Here is a 21,185-nt window from a genome sequence, read left to right on the forward strand (position 1 = left end):
GAGAGAAACAGAAGACATAGAAGAGACCCAAATGGAACTTCTGGAGAAGAAAAACACAACATCACAAATGAAAAATGGATAGGATTAACAGCTATTCTAGGTGTTTTGGCTTTCCAAAAGAATCAGCTTCAGTATCTATTTTTATTTATTTTTTTAAAAGATTTATTTATTTATCTGAGAGAGAGAGAGGGAGAGAACATGAGTGGAGGGAGGGGCAGGGAGAGAATCTCAAGCAGACTCCCCACTGAGCATGGAGCCTGATGCAGGATTTGATCTCACGACCCTGAGATCATGACCTGAGCAGAAATCAAGAATTGGGTGCTTAATTGTGCCACCTAGGTGCCCCTCTCAGTATCTATTTTTAAAAACCTGCTGGGATTTTGATTAGGGAATGATAGATTAGGTGCTGCAATAGAAAAGATCAGTGAATGTGAAAACACACAGTAGAAAACTAAAAAATGAAGCAGAGATTGGGGGGGGGGACAAAGTCTCAGTGACCTGTGGGATATCAAACAGTCTAACTGTGTAACTGAAGTGACAGGAAGGAGAGACAGAATAAAAATATGTAGAGAAAAAAATGACTGAAATTTACTCAAATTTGATGAAAACTATGAAAACAAATCTGATGAAAACTAGTCCACACATCCCAGAAATTCAATGAATTACAAATACAAGAAACATAAAACCATTTCTCAGAAATGTTTTGTAGTTTTTAGTGTACAGACTTGCTCATATTTTGCTAAATTTATCCTTAAGTATTTCATGTTTTTAAATTTTTTATTTAAAGTTTTTCATTACTAATTATCTGTTGCTAGTAAATAGGAATACAACTGATTGTGACATAATATCCTATACCTTGTAGAACTCCCTAGGAGACTGATTGAAATGAAGAGCTAAAACTGCAAAACTTCTAGGAGAAAATATTCATGACCTTGGGTGAGGCAAAGATTTTAGAGAGGACACAAAAGTAGGAAGAATGAAAGAAAAAATCTGATAAACGGGACATCACTGAAATTTCAAAATGTTGTCCTTCAAAAGACAGTTTAAGAAAACGAAAAGACAAACCACAGACTGGGAGAATGTATTTGTCAAATGTGCAGCTGACAATGGACCTGTTTTCAGAATACATAAGGAACTCTTACAACTTAATAAAAAAAGAAGGCAAAAAACTAGATTTAAGGAGTAGACAAAATATTTGAACAGACGCTTTACAAATGCACGAACAGCAAATAGGAACATGAAAATATGCTCAGCAGCATCAGTTGTTAGGGAAATGCAAATTAAGAGCACACTGAGATACTGCTACATACCCACTAGAATGGCTAAAACGTAAGACACGGCCAATATCAAATGTTGGCAAGGCTGCAGAGCAACTGGGACTCTCGTCCACTGCTGATGGAAACACAGAAATTGAAAAACCAGTTTGGCATCTCCTTATAAAGTTAAACTTAACACTGTGGGCATAGACAAACATATCACAACAAATACTAAAAGTGTGGTTGAGAGAATGTAAAAATAAAAGAGAGCTCCCCACCGCGTCGGAGCCCCTTCCTTTGTCCCCCTGCTTACCAGGCCTTAGGTCCCCCTGCTGTGGAGTTCCTTTGGGCCCGTAGGAGGTCAGCTCCACGGTGACGTCCCTGCCGAAGGCCACTGCTCCCTGTGCGGAGGTTCCCGAATGGATGGGCTGGCATGGCAAACTCTGTTTAGTTTCAAAGTGGAAATTGCTTTGTTATTTAAATCATGCAATCAATACGTGTTAGTTTGTAAAGATTCCCATGTTACAGGGCTTGAAAGAATAAAGTGAAAAAGTACCCTGAATAAAGTGGAATAGCTTCTCTAAACATTTTTCGATGTCCTTCCAGACTTTTACTTACACACACAGACACACAGACACACACACTTACATAAATGAAACATACCGCTTTTTAACCTGCCTTTTCCACTTAGTACATCTGGACTAGCTTTCCATGCTAACACATATACAGTTACATAATCATTTTTCGGGACTTACTATTCCATGATAAGCGTCATTTATTTAGCTACACCCCTATTGTTGGATATTTCGAGTATTCCCATTTTCTCATTACTGTTAACCACCACCACCATATATAAAATAGCACCTTTCCTGTCTCTATCCCTCTACCCTGATTTATTTTCCTTCATAGCATTTATTTTCACTTGACACGTTATGCATGTATTTTGTTTGTTTATTGTCTATCCCTCCCTCCAGAAGTTAAGCAGAGACTGCGTCAGTTTTGCTTACTGACAGATCTCCAGCATCTAGAACCGTCCTTGGAAAACCGTAGGTGCTATGCTCAGTAAATTGCTAAATGAATGAACAAACAAGATTAACGCACTTCCTGTGCAACTATCCAATTAACTTCTTAGGACAAAGCCCTAAAAATGGAAATGCTGGGCCAGTGGGTCCACATATTTAAGATGCTGATGCATGTGGCCAGACTGCCTGCCAGAAAGATTGTGCCAACTTATTCTTTGGCAGTGGTGCCTAAGGTCCCAAAGAAACACAGCCTTTCATGTATTTACCCACTGATTCCTGGGGTGCAGGACTCAGCTGGTTTGGAGAGCCAGCTTCCTCCATCCCCTGAGTAAGAGCAGAGAACGCCCTGCTTGTTTCTACTACCTTTCATTTCCCAAAGCTTTAAAGCTTAGAAGAGGGATGCTTGCCTCTGGTCTGGCCTGGCAGGATTCTGCCGGGTTTTCTCCCCTGGACTTTAAATTCCACAAGGGCGTGGCAGGGCGGAGCCAGGCCCGGGACTTCTTTTCCTTTGACCCTGGGCAGGCTTTCCCATTGTTAACATGTCTCCCAGCCGAATGGTACAGTCTGCTAGCTTTGTGTCCAGGCACTTTCAGCCTCCTTTGTCTATTCTTCCTGTGATCTCGCTGTATTCCTCCCAAACCTCCCAGAGCCTGTATTCATTCCAGACCCTGGCAACTTGTCAGCTTTGTGGGTTTCATCAGGGCTCAGAAGAGAACAATACCACCACCGAAGCTGCTGACGGGTATGATGAAGGGTCCACGGGGACCCTGCTGACCCGTCAGCTCAGTAGTTTACCTGCATTCATTCCATCGTCGGTCCTTAAAAGAATCGTGTGAGAAAGGGAGGCCAAGGATGGGAACCACCTCCAGGTGGTTGATGAATAAGCTAAAGCTCGGTGAGGCTAAAGGATGTGCAAGGCCGTACAGTTAGAACGTGCTGGAGCAGAGACATGGAGGTGGGTTTTTCTGATCTCAATTTCCTCTCTCTTCCATTGTCCCTCAGCTTCTAAAGGAGGACATGGGACTGGGGAGGACCTGGCGTGGTCAGGCTCTTGGATCACACAGGTCACAGCCGCCTCACTCCCTGGGCAGCAGTCTAGCCAATGTACACAGCCATTGTTCAACGATGGATGCTCACCAGCCACCAGCACAGGGTCCCTGCTGGGTCTGTCTCCACGGTGGCCTTCCTCCCCCGAAGCCACCCACCTGGGCCTTCCTCTGGCTCTTCCTCATCCTCAACCTTCTTGACAGCTGTTTGCAGCCACCGTCCATGGGGCATGATGTCTTGAAGGACTCATACAGCCTGTCTGTCCACTGGCCTTCGGACCGGACGCGTAGCCAGATGGTGTCTGAGCAAGAGACAGGGCAGGGGCACGGGGGCTCAGCACGGGTTCCTCCAGCGGGGAGCAGGCCTGTCTCACCTGAGGGACTGGAGCTGGGCATTAACTGTTCAAGTCCCAGACTAAACGTCCTTCCTCAGGCCCAAACCAGAGTCACAGCCCTGGGACTGGGAAATCTGATCTCTCCGGTGTGAGATCCATGAAGTCAACTTAAGCCTACAAAGTAAGGGTTCAGTCTTCTCTGCCAAGACAGGGGTCAGAGTGACCCTGAGCACCCTAGGAGCTCCCTGGGGGTGCAGGCCCTGCCTCCTCCATGAGGCCAGGGTCCCACCATGGCAAGGACCACTCCCTCCCACATTCAACCAGGTGCTTGTCCATGGCTCTGCACACTGTAGGTGTTCAGTCTGTGGTGGGACCAATGGCTTTCATTGTGCCCAGTGCCTGGGACCTAACAGGTGCTTATTCAGCTTCTCTGCGGAGTGGATGACTGGTAGAAGGCGGTGTGGGGTGGCTTCTCTGCTGAAGGGTCCCAGAGAGAATCCACAACATTAGAGCAAGGAGACTCGGGGCCCAGGAGACAGGCAGATTCCAAGCTGAGACCCTGAAGAAACCCCTCGGAGAAGGGGTCCAATCGGTGACACCTCCCTACAGTGCACACAGTCATTATAATCATACTAGTATCAGCATACTGGAACACAAGGCAGCCACAGAGGGAAGTTCTTGTTTTAAAAGAACAGACACGCAAAAGCCTTCAGGACATACTGTGCACGGAGAAAAAATGGGCTGCAAAACAGCATGAACAGTGCGATTCCGTGTATGCAAAATTCTCTCTATACCTATAGAACCACGAAGAAATATTAATACAGGGGCACCTGGGTGGTTCGGTCGGTTCAGTGTCTGCCTTCGGCTCAGGTCGTTATCTCAGGGTCCTGGGATCGAGCCCCGCATCGGGCTCCCTGCTCAGCACGGAGTCTGCTTCTCCCTTTCCCTCTGCCTGCCACTCCCCCTGCTTGTGTGCGCGTGTACGCTCTCTCTCTCTCTCTCTGACAAATAAATAAATAAAATCTTAAAAAATATATTAAGACAGATCACCAAAAGACTGACAATGGCTTTCTTTGGATGGAATTATTTGAGGGATTTTAATTTTCTTCTGTACATATCTCTATACTGTCTGAATTTTCTGAGAGCATATGTCTTCTTGAGAAGCAGAACAGGGAAGAAAAATAAGAAGAAAATAACATCGCCCCTCCTGCCACCACCCCCACCTTTGCCCCGCCATACATCCGAGGCACCACTCAGGTGACTCCAGGGCAGGCGGTGAGCAGCCTCACGTGGGGAGCCCTTGCCTTGGGCCTGCACCTTGAACTCTGGGAGCTGGGGTTCCCTGGGAGGCAACCCGAGTGGAACTAAAGCTTTTAGTAGGGATGAATCAGAGAAAACAAAAAGCAGGACCCTTTGCCCCTCATGAAGTCGAGCAAGGGTCTTGCTGTCATAGGTCATGCAAGGAATTCCTGCCAGAAGTACCACTTAAGGTGGAAAGGCCGATCTCTGGCCTGGGAAGAGGGCAGAGGTCCAGGAGCTGGCTCCAACAACAGCCCAGGACCAGAAGGCAGGCACACATGGGGCTGGGGGCCAGAGGTCCGCTGAGCAGTTCTGTGGGTGCTGGGGAGCCAGAGAGAAATGGGAGTGGTCCAGGGATGGGCAAGAAGGATTCGAGGGATTCTGCTGCCTCGAGGCTCCACAGGGCTCCTGCCCACAGGGACAGGGGAAGATGCCCGGGCCTCATGTGATCCTCACGGCAGCTGGCCCAGCCCTGACCTCCCCAGTCAGGAAGTGTTCAGGCATCTGCTTCCTGGTTTCGGAGGGAGCTTTTGGAGGGCGACTTTGGGTCTCTGGTCTTGTTTACTCCCGTGTTCCCAGTTCCCAGCCTGTGCCCAACACCCGGCAGGACCCTGTAAGTACGTGCCAAGCGCATGGAGGGGTGGCCATACGTTTCTGCTCCGGGGCGCTGCAGATAGTGAAGGGCTGCCACTCATAGAGCACGATGCTGGGGATGTTCAGGTACAAGGAGTCGCCTGCTCTGTAGTGGAAGAGAGGGGGCCTCTCGATGAGGAGGTGGGTGACCTGGGGAGAGAAGAAGGTCAGGGTCATCCGTGCGGGCTCAAAGCTGCTGGGGGGCCCCCTGGGCAAGAGGGCAGAGGCCGGGCCATCCTCCTCCACCACCACCCTGGTGGGCCCCGGACGTGAGACCCTCCCGTGCCTGTGAGTGGGGCTTCCCCTGCACCCCTCTGCCAGGTGGGGGGTGGGCGGTGATCAGAGAAAGGGAGAGCTGAGATGTGTCTGAAGTGAGGCTCATGGCTTGATCCCACGTCTTAGGATGTAAACACTGCTTTTCGTGGCCCCTTCTCTGCTAAAGCCCCCTGACTGCTCTAGCCCCTGTGTGGAACTTCTGTAGCATTTGGCTGGGATTCCAACCACTCATGGGCATCTCCCCTGGGAGAACGACGTCCCCCTGGACCACAGCTTCAGTTCACTGAGCATTCACTGGGTGCCAGAGCTGTGTGAAGCACGGAAAGTGTCATCTCTGTCCTCACAGCCGTGTTCTCTGAGACGGATGCCATTCGTTCTCTACTTTACAGCTGAGAAGCTAAGGCTCAGGATGGCTAAGGAGCTTGCTCAAGGCCACCAGCGAGGGAACCATGGGATGCGAATCTCATCATGGCCGTCTGAGGCCAGAGCCTCAATATAAAGCGCATCACTCTCCATGTCCTCACACTCAACTGCCCAGAGGTGAGCCCACCTGGAACTGCCTTCCCTTTCCCCACAGATGGCCCAGTCACTCAGACACCTGGGAGATGTCCTAGGCTCCCTCCTCTCTCCCACCCCCAAATGCAGCGGGTTACCTCTTGAGTCTGTCTGGGATATGCTGCCCCACCCCCACCCCACAGCCCCTGTTGAAGGTCAAGGCCATCAGGAGCTCTCATCTGCACATGTGCAACAGCCTCGTAAATAGTCCTCACCAAGCCATCTTCCAGAGCGACTGTAGAAATCTAGCTGGAACACAGACCCGCCTAATACCACTGTCCCCTCCCCCCACCCGCTCAGGGGTTCTCCGTTGCCTGCAGGGCAAGGAGCCTCCGGGCCCACCAGGCCCCGCCCACCCCTTCTCCCTGGCATCTTGGCTCCAGCTGGGCCAAATTACCCACAGTCCCCAGGTACAGTATACCCTCCCAAACTCGGTGCCTTTGCTGGTGCTGTTCCTGTTCCAGCAGTACCCTTCCTTGTCTTGTTTATCCAACAAACTCCTGCTCGTCTCTCAGAACCCTGATGTGGCACCTCCTTCCTCCTTCGGGAGCCTTCTCTGACCTCTCAAGGATAGTTTTGTACCTCCTGACATTCTACTCTCACCCGCACCGCCCTGCCCCCTAATGCAGGGGCCAAGCAGGACAGTGCCCGAGCCATCTCTGCATCTCTGCTACCTAGCACAGGGCTTGGCAACTTGCAGGCTCTTAATATATGCTTCAGGAGCTGGTCTGTAGTGGTGTCCTGCCTACCTGTCATTCCCCTGCCTCCAGTGTCACTCCTGAAGGCCAGACCGGATCCTGGACTTTGCTCGTCTCCTCCACCGCGCAGGGGCTGTAGCTATGCTAGTCCCTATTTCCTTGTGGGTCTAACAGGGTATCCAGCTGCTGCGCCCTCCACCTTCAACTCCCCTTCGCACCTTGGAGGGGAGGAGATTGACTTCCACAATGCACAGGGCTGCCATGCGGGACACTGCTAGCCCGATGATCTTCTCCAGGAAGAACAAGATGCCAGGGACCAGCAGCCACTTCCAGAAGATGGGCCCGTGCAGAATGAGCAGAATCCACATGGGGAGGTAGGTCAAATGGGTCCAGTAGAACACCTGTGAGGGTGGAGAGGGAGGGGCTGGTAAGCTTCCAGAGCTCAAGACCTGGGGGTGGAACAGGGCCAGAGCTCAGGGCCATCCTCAAAGCCAGGGCAGCACCCAGAGCCTTGGTCATACACACCCTCTCCTGGGGACTGGGCTGGGTAAGAGGCTGGGGATGGGAAGCTTTGGGGCTTCTTTATTCTGGAGGCTTGGCCCAGGAATCACATAAGCGTTCCTGGTGCTGGCAGCAAACATCTGAAACGTCTGCCTAGGGATATTCTGGCCAGAGTGGAGTGCCCCCAAAGGGCTTATGAGCATCAGTGTCCCCATCGCATTGACCCTTTCTCAGGGGGAAGAAAAGAAAGACAGTAATTTCCTGGGCGTGGAGAAGAAAGAGCATGAATATGGGCTCTGCCCCTAGCCACAGGAGCGTGGGCTGGGAAATTACTTGTCTGAGCATCAGACTCCTCATTGGTCAAATGAGGATGCAGAGTCCCACGTCAAAGGACTGCTGCTGGGGCTCTGTATGCGTCCATCTGATGTGACCAGATCAGCCCCGGGGGCTCCAAGCCAAATCTGGGACCTCCTGCATCTTTTTTTTTTTTTCTCTCTCTCTTTTTTTTTTAAAGATTTTATTTATTTGAGAGAGAGAGAATGAGAGAGAAAGAACACATGAGAGGGGAGAGGGTCAGAGGGCGAAGCAGACTCTCTGCCAAGCAGGGAGCCCGATGCGGGACTCGATCCAGGGACTCCAGGATCATGACCTGAGCCGAAGGCAGTCGCTTAACAAACTGAGCCACCCAGGCGCCCCAAGGGACCTCCTGCATCTTGAGGACACCACACAGAGGGGAGTGAAAATGGAACTAACATGTTGGGAGCATTTGTGTGCCAGGTGAAGAGGTAGCAGCTTCACATATGTTATCTCATTTAATTCCTAAAATAACTTCATAGGTAGACAACCACAGGTCCACTTTATAATCTAATCCAATTTGGGCAGGGGGCAGGCCAGCAAAAAGGCAGAATCTTCCAGAGCAAAACATTTTCCACTTGGCAGACATATACTACGACCCAACGGCAGACCCCAAAGCACACGCACATGATATGCAGATCAGCCTGGGCACCTCCTGGGCTCTGGAGGAAATGAGAGGGAAGCCGAGCCTGGGAGAGCAAAGGGGCAGGGGCCGCCCCTCCGGACACAGGAGATGGAGCAGACAAGCCCCGGTCGGGGAGGCTGAGCCACGGACCCAGCCGATGCCAGGTCTGGCGGTGAGCAGCAGTTCCCAGAACCGGAAGGCACTGGCCTGGGACTGAGCCTGGAGCGCTGGAGACGAGCACAAGGCAAGCTCCTCCCTCTCCGCTGTTCCTTCGGGGGGCCCCACCCCTCCCCGTCAGACACCCACACGGGTAGAGACTTCCATCCAGACCGCTGGCTGATACAAGACACCCCTTCCCCACCCACTGGGCCCGCAGGACACACAGGGGCTGTGCCCCACGTCCTGGGCTGGGGAAAGGCCCACCCAGGTCCTCTCCCCCAGCCCCAGGCCACTCACCGAAGCTCACAACGTGGGCCACAGTGTGCACAAGGGAGAGCCCAACCACCACGTAGCCCATGAGCTGGGGGAACTGGATGTTCTGGTCCAGCAGCAGGACCTGAGGCAGCCAGGTGGCCCGCGGCCACATCAGGCAGCCCCCGAGCATCAGCACCTGGCTGGACACAGCAGCAGAGCCCCCACCTGGCTCTCTCTTTCTCGGCCCCGTTCTCCTTTCCCCAGCAGCTGTCTCCCCGCCTCCCTCTGAGCGGGCTGTGCCTCCCCGACGGGCCCCTTCACCATCTCCCCTGCCCCCAAGCCTTCGCTGCTCCCCTGGGTCCACAGCCGAGGTGTCCAAAGCAGGGTCTCCGGAATTGGGGCAGGAAGAGAAAATGTTACAGAATGACTGCTGGTATTACTTTTACCTAAACACATGAGAAGCACAGAAGCTTTTGCTAACATTTAATATCCATGTCGACACGCTGCCCTCATTTAGTCTGTATGTCAGACAGGCACGTGTTATGTCTAGTTCTCAAGGTGTCCTGGAGGAAGACCGGGTTTTCCAAAGAGGCTTTGGACGAGGGCTCCCTCCTTGCTCATTTGCTTTCAATATATGTGTGCCCAGATACGTACACTTGCAGATGACATTGTTTGGTTTTAACCAAGTTAAACTACCTCTCAGAGAAAAGACAAGATTTCCTGTGGAGAAAGTGCTGATTGAAAGCAGGGTTAATAAAGCAAGTGACCAAGCAAATGAGTTATGGGTCTCTGACTCTTGGTATGTAGCCAGTTCTGAGGATAAAAATAAAACCCACATAAGAAGCTGACATTATCAAGAAGAGTATCTGAACTAAAGATGTACATCCCTGACCGTTCAGGATGACTCTTGCCTTATACGGTGCTATAATGATAACAGGGCATGCACATCATTATAAGTAAATGAGCACATCTTGGGTCATTGGAAGGGTTTTTCATTTTCTGTTCCTGTTTTAATTATAGCAGCGCACAATCAAACACGCTTGGAGACCTCACTCCCTGGCGCGGAGTATCAGTTCTGACTCATCAGCCTGGCATTCAAGGGCTCCTACTGTGTTCTCTGTCTGCTTGGAGTCCTGCGCGGGAGCCACCCCACCTGCCCTGGGGCCACCACAGGCCGTTGTGAACATCAAATGGAAAGGGCTTAGCACCGAGAGTGTACATAGTAAGTGCACAAAATTGCCGGCTGTGTTTCACAGGCTGTGTGACTATGGACAAGTCACTGCCCCTCTCTGGGCCTCAATGTCCACCCAGTACTGATTGACGCAGCTGACGGCTGAGGTACCCTTCTGCCCTGGCACTCTGGGAGTCCACGTGTGGGTCCCTTGGGCTATGAGGAACCTGCATGAGCATGCCCCCTCCCCACCCGCTTCCCAGCATTGTGCCCCCGGAGTCCTACCGCGATGAAGCTACAGTCAATGTTGAGACACTGGCACAGTCCTTGGCCACCATGACGCTGGGGCCCGGGGCCCGGTGTGCGCTGGCCGCCAGCGCGAAGAGCAGCACGTGGAGGCCCGCGTCGGCGGCCAGACAGAGCAGGTGGCTGCGGTGGTTGGAGAAGGCGGAGGTCAGAGGGCGGGCACGGCGCCAGCGCGGCTGGCGGTGGGGGGGGGGGGGGGGCTTCAGCCAGTGCGTAGCGCTGCGAGAGAGGGGCTCTGCTCAGAGGCACGGGCCCGGCGGGCTGCGGAGGGGGCAATCCGCGCGGGGTGTGGCGGGCAGCACCCGAGTGGGAACCTAGAGACCTCACGCCCACCGTAACCCACCAACTCTCTGGAGCCCCGCGGCAAGCGGCTGGCTTCCCTTTCTAGAAGGAAACAGAGAGGTCAAGCAACTTGCTCAGAGTCACACAGCTAGGCAAGGCCGAGATGGAACTCCCATCTGTCTGATGCCATAATCACGGCTGTTTCTATTACTTCCCTTACCTACCAACTGAAGGGGGGGAAAAGGCAATCGAAAAGGGTGGAAAAACCTGAGATATGTTGTGGTAAATAACCCACAAGTAAGCTAATACACAAAAAGAATGAACTACAACAGCGGCCCTTTTCAGAGCTTGGAGTCAGACAAACTTGGGTGTGTCATTACACCCCGTCTATTTTATTTTCCTCCATAGCTCTGTTCAATTTAGCACTTCTCTAGTTTATGCATTTGTTTATTGGCATAAATTACTTATAAATTAACAGTGCCTGCTCGACCAAGTTGAATAAATGTCTGCCTCTGCTAATTATTTGTGTGATCCTAGGTAAGTTACTTCGGGTGAGGTAACTAATTTCCTTTTGGGCGTTGCTATAAAATGCACTGGTATATTTGTAAAAATGCCCAGCCCACTGTAGGTGCTTAGTACTGTGAAGCTGATTCTGAAAAAACACTGTAAAGCGGAGACATGACCACAGCTCCCCGCAGAACGGACCTTTGTCCCCTATGAGAAAGCGGGCGGGGCCGGGGCGGGGCCGGGGAATCCCCGGAACTTACCGGCCACTCTGCACACCTGGAATCTAACCTCTACACGGGCAGTGCCCACGCCAGAGACAGGGCCGCATCTGATGGTCAGGTTCTCCATGGCCCCGGGGAAGCGCGGCAGCTCGTTCCGGATCGAAGGTGATGGCGCGGTTGCCGTCCTTGTCGGCGGACTCCAAGAGCTCCAGTAGCTGGTCCAGTTTCTCGTCTGGCCGCGAGATGGCGCTCTCGCGCACGCACGACTGCAGCACGGTGCGCAGCTCATCCACGTCCATGGAGCCGCTGCCGGTCCCAAGTGGGGATGAAGCCGAGCGGGGGCCTGCCCCGGACCCCACTCTCTACCTACAGATTCCCCCATGCCCAACCATTACATGAAGTGGGGAACTTTCCCTATTCGCCCCCCTCCAGTTTTCTGCCAACCAAGTCCCTTTCGGGGTATAGACCAGGCAATCACAAAGTACATAATATCATCCCCAGCTCAGAAACCTTCCATGGCTCCCTACTGCCCAGCTCAGTGGAGATAAACTCCTCCCCAAGCATGGAGAATCTTAGCTTTAGTACATGCCTTTCTCCAGAATCTGCAGCCTCCTCTCTAAGTACTGAGCTTCCAAGACCACCTGCACAGAAGATACACTTGCTTGGGGCACCTGGGTGGCTGTATCAGTTAAGCATCTGACTCTTGATTTTGGCTTAGGTCATGATCTTAGGATTGTGGGATCGAGCCCCTTGTTGGGCTCGCGCTGAGCTTGGAGCCTGCTTGAGATTCTCTCCCTCCTTCTCCCTCCCTCTCCCTCTGCCCCTCTCCCCACTGGAGCTCTCTCTCTCTCCAAAAAAAAAGGGGGGGGAGGCGGGAGAGAAGATACACTTGCTTAATCTGTAAGGAGCTACATGCCCAGAGCCTCAATTATCCAGAGGCAAATTGTACAGGGGTTGGTGGTGAGGGAAAGTCCCTGTTGTTCTCTAACTTGTAGCAGATCTTGCTTTTCCATGTTGTCCTGAGAGGTCAGAGCTGAGCCCCCAAGTCCAGTCATGTGGTCTTATGTGAACATGAGTGACTAAAGGTGTGATGGGTCAAGGAAGCCAAATCTACCCAACAAGATGAGATTTGGGCCATTTTTTTCTGTATATTTTTCCACTCTGCATGAGCAGCAGGGCCCATGATTAATGAGCTCTTGGCCTGATTTGGAGGGAGACACACATGAGGTAGCTTCATGTTTCTGCCCCTCACTAACTGTGATGATGGGCTGTAAGTCCTTCGGAGCAGCTAACCTTCCTTTGCTCATCTACAGAATGGGAATAATTCCTCCCTTTCAGAACTGGTTCAAGGATAACAATTATAAAGCAGTAACAATTACTGCAGTATCTGGAAGAAGGTAGCTGCATATAAATGGAAAGTCTTATTGGTATTTTGATCATCATAAAGGCCCAAGCCAAAGTCTGTAATCACATGACAGTGCAGAGTCTAATGTCCCACTCTCCAGTCACGCCTCCTGTCCTTCAGCTTTCCCAGTCAAGAGCCACCAGGCAACAGGCTTCTAACCGCATCTAGAGTCCCTCCCCTGCTGCCTTCACACCCTCTCATCCAACCAGCTTTATTCACTCCTTGGCTAGTTTCAAATCCAGGGTCCCCCTTCACTATTATTCTCATACACACATTCCTCTTCCTTGTCCTGCTGTCCTTCTATTCCAGTGACCTAAATGTATCCCATCCCTGAGTGAATCTAGCCACCTGTTCTTTCCCTTCCTGCACCAGGGCAGCTGATAGAACATTCTTGAAGAAAAGCTGTCAAGACAGCAGGAAGCTTTGATCCCCAGCCACAGCAAGGCCTTCAACTTGCCCGGCAACTTTCTCCTGCTTCTCTTGTGAGGTCACTCTCCTACTGCCTGCAAGGAGCACTTCTCACCTCCATGTGCATCCACTCCCTGCCTGGCTCTCAGAGAAAACAGAAGCCACTGGAAGGGAATGCCCTCTGGTTCCTGCCATAAAACTACAAATCTCCTTCCACCTGCCCTGTCCTGCCTTCCTCCCCACCACTGCCTGCAAGGAGAAGGTGAGTGTGCTCTTTTTCCTGTCACAAACCAGCCTCTCAGGAGTGAGCAAAGCTTGGTGGTCAGGAAGCAGTCAGTAAGGACTGTCCCATGGAGACTGGGGGGGGGGGGGTCTGAGAAAGATGTTCAGGAAGCGGGTGTGGCCAACTGCCTGTGTACTAGGGGAAGGGGGCCAATTTGGGGAGTGGGTTCCAGGAATGAGGTCTGGCTAGATTGAGTCAGGTGGGACTGGGAGCTAAAGAAACCCCAGAGGACAGAGGGCCCTGCCCGGGAGCAGGCCTGCAGCTAGGTTGAGCTTTTCAGGATGCAAATCCAGCCCAGTGGCCTCTCTGCTCAACACTCTTCAGTGGCTCCCCGTGGTTAATTGTACTGAGACCAAACCTTGGCCACCAAGGCCTGTCCAGTCTGGCCTCACCCATCATCCCAGTCTCACTGGATGCCTCTTTCCAACTGGAGTCCTCCTTCCTCTGATGACTCCAGGGCCTCAGAGATGCTTGATGCCCCACAGTTGCCAAAGATTTAAAAGCAGGACATTCACAGCAGTGTCATTTTTAATGCAAAAGAAAAAAGAAAGAAAGGAAAAGAAAAGAACAGAAAAGAAAAGAAAAAAAAGTGGTGGGAATGGGGAGACAATGAAATTCTCCATTTTGGTAATGGGGTTTGAATAACCAGTAATAAATAACAGCTAACACTTATAAAGGTGTGCTGGGCACTGTTCTGAGTCTACATAAGCTAACTAATTTAATCCTATCAGCCTCATGAGTGTAGACTGTTATTATAACCATTATTCACATATGAGAGGTAGAGAAACTGAGGCACAAAGAAGTTAAGTGACTTGCCCGAGGCTCCGTGATTATTAATAAGTGGTGGAGCTGAACTTTGGCAGCCTGACCTCCAGGTCAGAGATCTGAACTCCTAGGCTGTGCTGCACGGGACACAGGGTCACATATGTACAAAGGGTGGAATCGGACACGGTCACAGAAAGTGATGCTGTAAACACACTGAGTTACCACTTCATACACACTAAGGTGGCTACTATTTTTTTTTTTTTAAGATTTTACGTATTTATTTGAAAGAGAGAGAGAAAGCAAGAGAAAGAGCATGACCAGAGGGGGAGGGTCAGAGTGAGAAGCAGACTCCCTGCTGAGCAGGGAGCCCAATGTGGGGCTTGATCCCAGGACCCTGGGATTATGACCTGAGCCGAAGGCAGACGTTTAACCAACCGAGTAGGGGGCTACTATTAAAAAAGAGAAACAGAAATAACAAGTCTTGGCAAGGATGTGGAGAAACTGGAACCCTGTGCGTTGCTGGTGGGAAGGGAAAATGGTATAACCTTGTGGAAGAATAGGGCATTCCTCGAATGATTAAAAATAGAACTACCATATGATCTGGCAATTCCACATCTGGGTATTTACCCCGAAGAATGGAAAGCAGGGTTCCAAAGACCCACACTTGTGTTCACAGCAGCATTATCCGCAGTAGTCAGGAGGTGGAAACAACCCAAATGTCCACTGACAGATGGATGGATAAACAAAATGTGGTATCATACAATGAAATATTGTCCAGCCTTAAAAAAGAATTAAATCCTGTCGCATGGTATGACATGGTGAACCTTAAAGACATTATGCTAAGTGAAATAAGCCAGATACAAAAGTTCAAGTATTACATGATTCCACTCATATGAGATACCTAGAGTAGTCAAATTCTTAGAGACAGAAAGGAGAGAGTGGTTGCCAGGAGCTGGGGAGGGCAGAATAGGAGCTGGTGTTGAGAATAGGAGCTAGTGTTGAGTGGGTATAGCGTTTCAGTTTGGAAAGATGAAAAAGTTCTGTGGGTGGATGGTGGTGATGGTTGCCCAACAATGTGAATGCACTTAATGCTGTTACACTGACACTTAAAAAAATGGTTAAAGTGGTAAATTTAATGTTATGTATATTTTGCTACAGTAAAAATGAGGTTAGAAAGCAATATAGTCTTACACGAACAAGTGTTTATATTGTTTAGCAAGAAAAGGCAGTACGTATAGTGTAATCCCATTTTAAAAAAAAGTGTGGGGCTGTGTACAGAGAAGGAGAGACAGAGAGATCAATTAGAAGGCAGTACAGAAAACTGTTATGGGTGATTTTGGCTTTCTTCTTTAAACCATTCTCTATTGTCTAAAATGTTCTCAGTAGACATATGTTATAATAAGGAAAAAAATAAAGCAATTTCTTTTTTCAAACTTTCAAAAGAAGTTCAGGCTTCTGGAGATCGAATCAAGGGCATTGGTCTCCTGGGCCAGAGTGGCCCCTTCTCCCACGTCTCCACAGAGGGAGGCAGTGGTCAGACAGAGAGATGGTGGGGGCACACGGGGGGGGCGGAGCCATCCGCCTGGTCTGGAGAAAACCCGCACTGGGGTGGGCGGATCCCTTTGCCCCTCCCACTGAGGCCGCCCCGCCCCCCGCCCGCCCGTCCCTCCGGAGCCCTTAGCACCGACGTCGTACACCTGGAAGAGGAATTGGAGTTTGTCCATGGGGTTGCCGTGGATGAGCAGGGTCAGCGCCTCCAGCAGCTCCTGGAGGGTGATGGTGCCACCTCCGTCGGGGTCAAACAGGGTGAAGAATGTCTCGGCAAAGAAGGACTGTGGCCAGAGAAGGGCGGGAGATGGGCACAGTGTGGCCGCGGCGCCCGGGCTTTGAAGGCCTGCAGGGTGTGCGCGCATGCGCTGTGGGGTGGGGGGGCCTCACGCAGGCCCCCAGTGCTTGCGCACCGGGTGTGATGGGCCCGTTTGGCCACACCAGGGGGCGGTGTGCCCGGCCCCTCCTGCTGGCCTAGAGCAAGTTTGGGCTCCCGTGGAAGAACGGTTCAGATCCCAGCAGTGAGGCTGGGCTTGGGTCTGGGCCTCAGGCCCCCTGCTGGCCCCTCACACTTGGTCATTTGTACAGGCTCTCTGTCCCCTACATGCCCGTCACCCCCATCAGCCTTGCAGTCCAGACCCCTCAACATGCAAAATGCAGGCTCCCCCTGCAGGCTCCTCCCAGGTCCTGTCTCATCCCCCTTGGGGTGAACACAAGGGACAAGTGAACCAGGAAGGTCTTAGAGGGTAGATGGCACTTGAGCACCTGGATCGTCCCTGTACTTATTGTTTAGGGTCCCTGCGCTTACACTTCCGGCTGATTCTTAAGCTCCTATTCACTCACTCTATTCACTCGTTCACTCATTCATTCATTCATTCATCCATTCATCCATTCATTCAGCAATCATGTCCTGCACAGCCCCGCCCGACTTGCCAGGCCTGGTGTTAGGCCCCCAGCACAGAAATTAAGACAGGCGGGGTCAGTGCCCCAGATATGCCGGCCCCGGAGGCTCCCCTCGAGGCAGGGAGAGGGGCTCGCAGGGCTTCATGTCTGACCTAAAGAAACCATGAGGAGTTCACAAGCAGGAAGTGGGGGCTGAAGTCTGCTGTAGACACTCACCCCTGCCTCGGCTCCTCTTTCTTCCCTGGATCCCTGGCTAATGCCTTTATCACTCTCTACCATCCTGAGTGGTCTCTATCTTAAGGTATTTTACAGCGTCCTGTTAAGAGTGTAATGTACTGGGAGGCCTGGGTGGGTTAAGCGTCTGCCTTCAGCTCAGGTCATGATCCCAGAGTCCTGGGATGGAGCACCGAGTCAGGCTCCCTGCTCAGCGGGAAGTCTGCTTCTCCCTCCCCCTCCATCCCCCCTGCTCGTGCTCTCTCTCTCTCAAATAAATAAATAAATAAAATATTTTTTTTAAAAAAAGAGTGTAATGTATTGTTAGGCAGAATGTCTTTTTTTCCTTCCCCATGTTTACTATGGAAGGAGGCATGGCATTTAGAGTTCTTAGCAGTTTCCCTGCTACCAGCAAGTGAGGGGCCCTCTGATCCAAATAGGGACATGCAAATGCTCATTGGCTCGCCCCTATCAAGGACACAGGCCACCACCAGATGCCAGCCCATGAAACATGTGGGGAGAAGTTAACATTTGCAGGCTCACTACCCCCATATCTCTGCGGATGTCTCCCCTGTTTGTGGGGCATGCAGGCTCCTCCAGGAATGGGCAGAGAACTTATGAAATGAGAGCGGGTTTGGGAATGGGGTGGGAGTTTCATGGATACAGATCATTGAGAAGCTTATTTCTTGGAAGGAGACTTACAGACATCATAGTGTCAACTCTGCCCATGAGGCTGGTGGAAAATATGAGGCCAAAAATATTTCTTAAGATCTGGCAAGCTCCTGATACCCAACTTTACATGTTGTTTTGAAGACCCCAGGAGGCACGGCTACCAGAGAGATGGGAGGGCATCAGGAACAGAGACTGAAACGCTCGGATCCTGCTTAGAGGTGGGGCCGGAAGCCCTGAGGACCCCCTGGGGAGCGATCTTTCCCTCCTTGTGAGGTACTGTGTCCCTGAGAGCCAGATTGCTCCTCCGTTATGAACGCAGGGCCCACTTCCGGAGTGGACACTTGCCTCGTTCACATTCAGGGCTGCTTTGAATTCTTGCAGGTTGATCTCCCGGTCTTTTCCCGCAATGGTCTCAAACTGGTGTGTCACCCACTGAATCCACTTGGCATCTTCCTCAGTACTCATGGCGCTGGACGAAAAGGAGATTGGTTATGGGTTTGGGGTGGCCAAAGGCTCCTGGTGGTTCCAGGACGTGTGCCTTTTTCTAACCGGGGCCTCAGGCCTTCCATGGGTTGGATCAGCTTTGCCCATGGGAGAGGAGCCTCTCCAAGACTGCTTCTTCTTTACGTCCCTACCTCCCTGTCTCTTTCTTCCATCTGGCATCAGTCAGCCTGGACTCATGTCTCTTTAGGTTCTGGAATGATAGGGTCCCAGTGAGATGGAGCCCAAATTGTGGCCCTGAAGTCAGAGAGTAGCACACTCTGGGAATGCTATTAACATGATGACAATATTCCCCACCTCACATTTACACAGCTCTTCACTGTTTTCCAAATACTTCCCACCCACTACTTCGTTTGGTCTCTGTCACAACCTGGTGGGTCATGACGTTTTATAGGGAGGAAATAGATTCAGAGAAGATGAATATTTTAGCGAAATTCATTCAGCCAGTGAGAGAGAGTGTTCGAATCCAAGGCCAGTGTGTTTTCCATCATGCCCCAGAGCCTCCACCCTCTACTTGAACACTTCTAGAACAAGCCACACCAGGACTCAGACCTCGGGTCTTGACCCTCTGGGTCCAGGGCATATTCTATGATGTTCCAAGAGTATCAGCGAACTGACACCCTCCCAGATGAGCTAACTACACAATGACCTGAACAGAGGTTAGTGATAAATGAGTACACCACTTTCTGTGGCATCAGAACCCGACAAAACCAAAAATGAAGCTGTGAGTGAGGATTTATAGGATCTATTACCATAAACATTTCTCTGAGAGAATGACTTTGCCTGTATCCCATGAGTTCAATAGAACGTTAAATGATTTAGCTACAATCGATCCTCATTATTTGTAGATTCCATATTCACGAATTCACCTGTTTGTTGAAACTTGTTAGTAACCCCCAATCCAATACTTGCAGCATTTTCCCAGACATTGTGGACATGAGCAAAGCAGTGATCAATTTGAGTTGCCTGATGTACAGGTTCCCAGCTGAGGTTGAATAAGGGGACCCTCTGCCTTCTTGTTTCAGCTTTCATACTGAGAACGAGTGTCCTTTGCATGATCTACTGAGTGCTGCAAGTTTTGAATTTTTGTGCTTTTTGTTGGTTGTTTTGCTCTTTATTTTTTTCATTCTTAAAAAAATTTTTTTTTTTTGAGTGTGGTTGACACACAATGTTATGTCAGTTTCAGGTGCATCTCTAGTTAAGCTGTGCTCATTGCAAGTGTAGCTACCATCTGTTACCAGGCAACACTGTTACCATATCATTGATTATAGTCCCCACGCTGTACCAGTGATTTTGCTGTTTAAAATGGCCCCAAGAGTGGTGTTGAAATGCTGACTAGTGTTCCTAAGCACAAAAAGGCTGCAATATGCCTTACAGGAAAAATATGTGTATTAGGTAAGCTTTGTTCAGACATGAGTCCTAGTGCTGTTGACCATGAGTTCTATGTTAACAAATCAACAATTTATATTTTTAAAGGAGTCTTTAAAAGAATCACACATAAAACAAGATTATATATTGATTGTTTGATAAAAAACACTTTGTGACTAGATGTTGGCAGGAACCTAACCCTGTATTTTCCTGAGGAGCAAAGGCTCAGAAGTCCCTAATTCGTGGTTTGCGATGAATTTAGAGGACATAATTGCCATGAATAATGAGAATCAACTGTGTTTATACATAAAAATTAAGAATAAACAAGCTAACTTCCACTTAAGAAACCAGGAAAAAATAATAAAATATACATGTCTATCTAAAGATAGACCATTAAATATAAAATCCGAAATTCAGGAACTAGAAAACTAAAAAAGGTCAAAATAATACATTTATTTTTGATTATGGCGATGGTTTCGCAGATGTATCCATATGTTAAAAACTCATCAAATTGTTCATTTTAAGTATGCAGTTTATTGTTTATCAATTATGCTTCAATACAGTGAAAAAAGAAGTTGGGTCTTTGAAAAGTGTATGTAGAAAAGCACGATTAAAGAAAACAAGTGGAAAAAATACAACATTAATATCGAGAAAGGCAATAAAAACGGAGGGGCTACAGACATATGAGTGTCTGGTGCAAATGTTTGGCGAATTCAGGGAAATGAGTTGATTTCAAGAAGACGTAACAATCTTAACAGACCAAAAATCATTTCAGAAATGAGAAAGGCAGTGAAATGTCAGCCCCAGCTTGTTTTTGTAGCTGAGTCCTATCCAATCTTCAAAGACTAGGCCCAGTGTCAGACTATCTCCGATGGTAAAAAAAATAATGGTAAGACTCCCAATTTAATTTGACCAAGCTAGCATTACCCAATCCCGATGTAGATAGCATACAAAAAAAGGAAAATTCTAGACAAATGTAACTGGTAGAGATGCAACACTCGAACTAGAATATAACCAAGTTGAATCCTGGAATTTACTTCAAAAAATAATAATCCACCTTTATCAGGAAGGACTCCTTCCAGATATACGAGGATAGTTCACTATGAAGAAATCTGTCAACCACCACCCGCTGTCCAACGGTGCAGTGCTTGGAAGACTAGCAGCCCCCAAGCTGTGATACCTGCCTGTTAGAGACAGGGAGAGCTTGCTAAGATGCCCACTCTGGCTCACCAACTTTGGGGTGGGACCCAGGAATCTGCACATTTGACGAGCACCCTGGATGTTGGCGACCCATGCCGGCTGGTCCAGGCTCTCACCTGGAAGTTAAACAGCCCCACTTACTTTATCTCTCGGGACCCACAGGAAGGCATTCCACAAAGAAGAGAGAACTCTGGGAAATAGGCTGCGTGCAAATGCTAACCCAGGGAAGGTGGGGATAGGGTATCTGATGTGCACTTCCCTCTTCTGGGAAATGTTAGTGTTTCAGGCCTGCAGAAGGAGAAGAAATTCTGGGAAGCTGGTGGAGAAGAGGCTGGAACAGCCGGCAGGAAGAAGGGAGGGTGGGATGGGCGGGAAAAAGAAGGTAGCTCCGAAGGAGAGAGAACTCCTCGACGAGGAG

The 21,185-nt window shown here is 50.0% G+C and overlaps 1 protein-coding gene across 1 annotated transcript in view; it reads right to left on the bottom strand.

Moving 5' to 3' along the window:
* NOX5 (NADPH oxidase 5) overlaps positions 1-21,185 on the bottom strand; it is a 111,078-nt gene that overhangs the window by 7,360 nt on the left and 82,533 nt on the right. Inside the window, 13 exon segments of the mRNA XM_078078935.1 lie at positions 1,311-1,454; positions 3,416-3,626; positions 5,609-5,741; positions 7,339-7,561; positions 8,599-8,619; positions 8,704-8,827; positions 9,057-9,210; positions 10,471-10,505; positions 10,508-10,724; positions 11,599-11,662; positions 11,664-11,816; positions 16,049-16,194; positions 18,044-18,167. Of these exon segments, the coding sequence (XP_077935061.1) occupies positions 1,311-1,454; positions 3,416-3,626; positions 5,609-5,741; positions 7,339-7,561; positions 8,599-8,619; positions 8,704-8,827; positions 9,057-9,210; positions 10,471-10,505; positions 10,508-10,724; positions 11,599-11,662; positions 11,664-11,816; positions 16,049-16,194; positions 18,044-18,163 (1,745 nt within the window). The 5' untranslated portion in view covers positions 18,164-18,167.

Source organism: Halichoerus grypus, chromosome 8, assembly GCF_964656455.1.
Source record: "Halichoerus grypus chromosome 8, mHalGry1.hap1.1, whole genome shotgun sequence".
In the NCBI taxonomy this organism is placed as follows: domain Eukaryota; kingdom Metazoa; phylum Chordata; class Mammalia; order Carnivora; family Phocidae; genus Halichoerus; species Halichoerus grypus.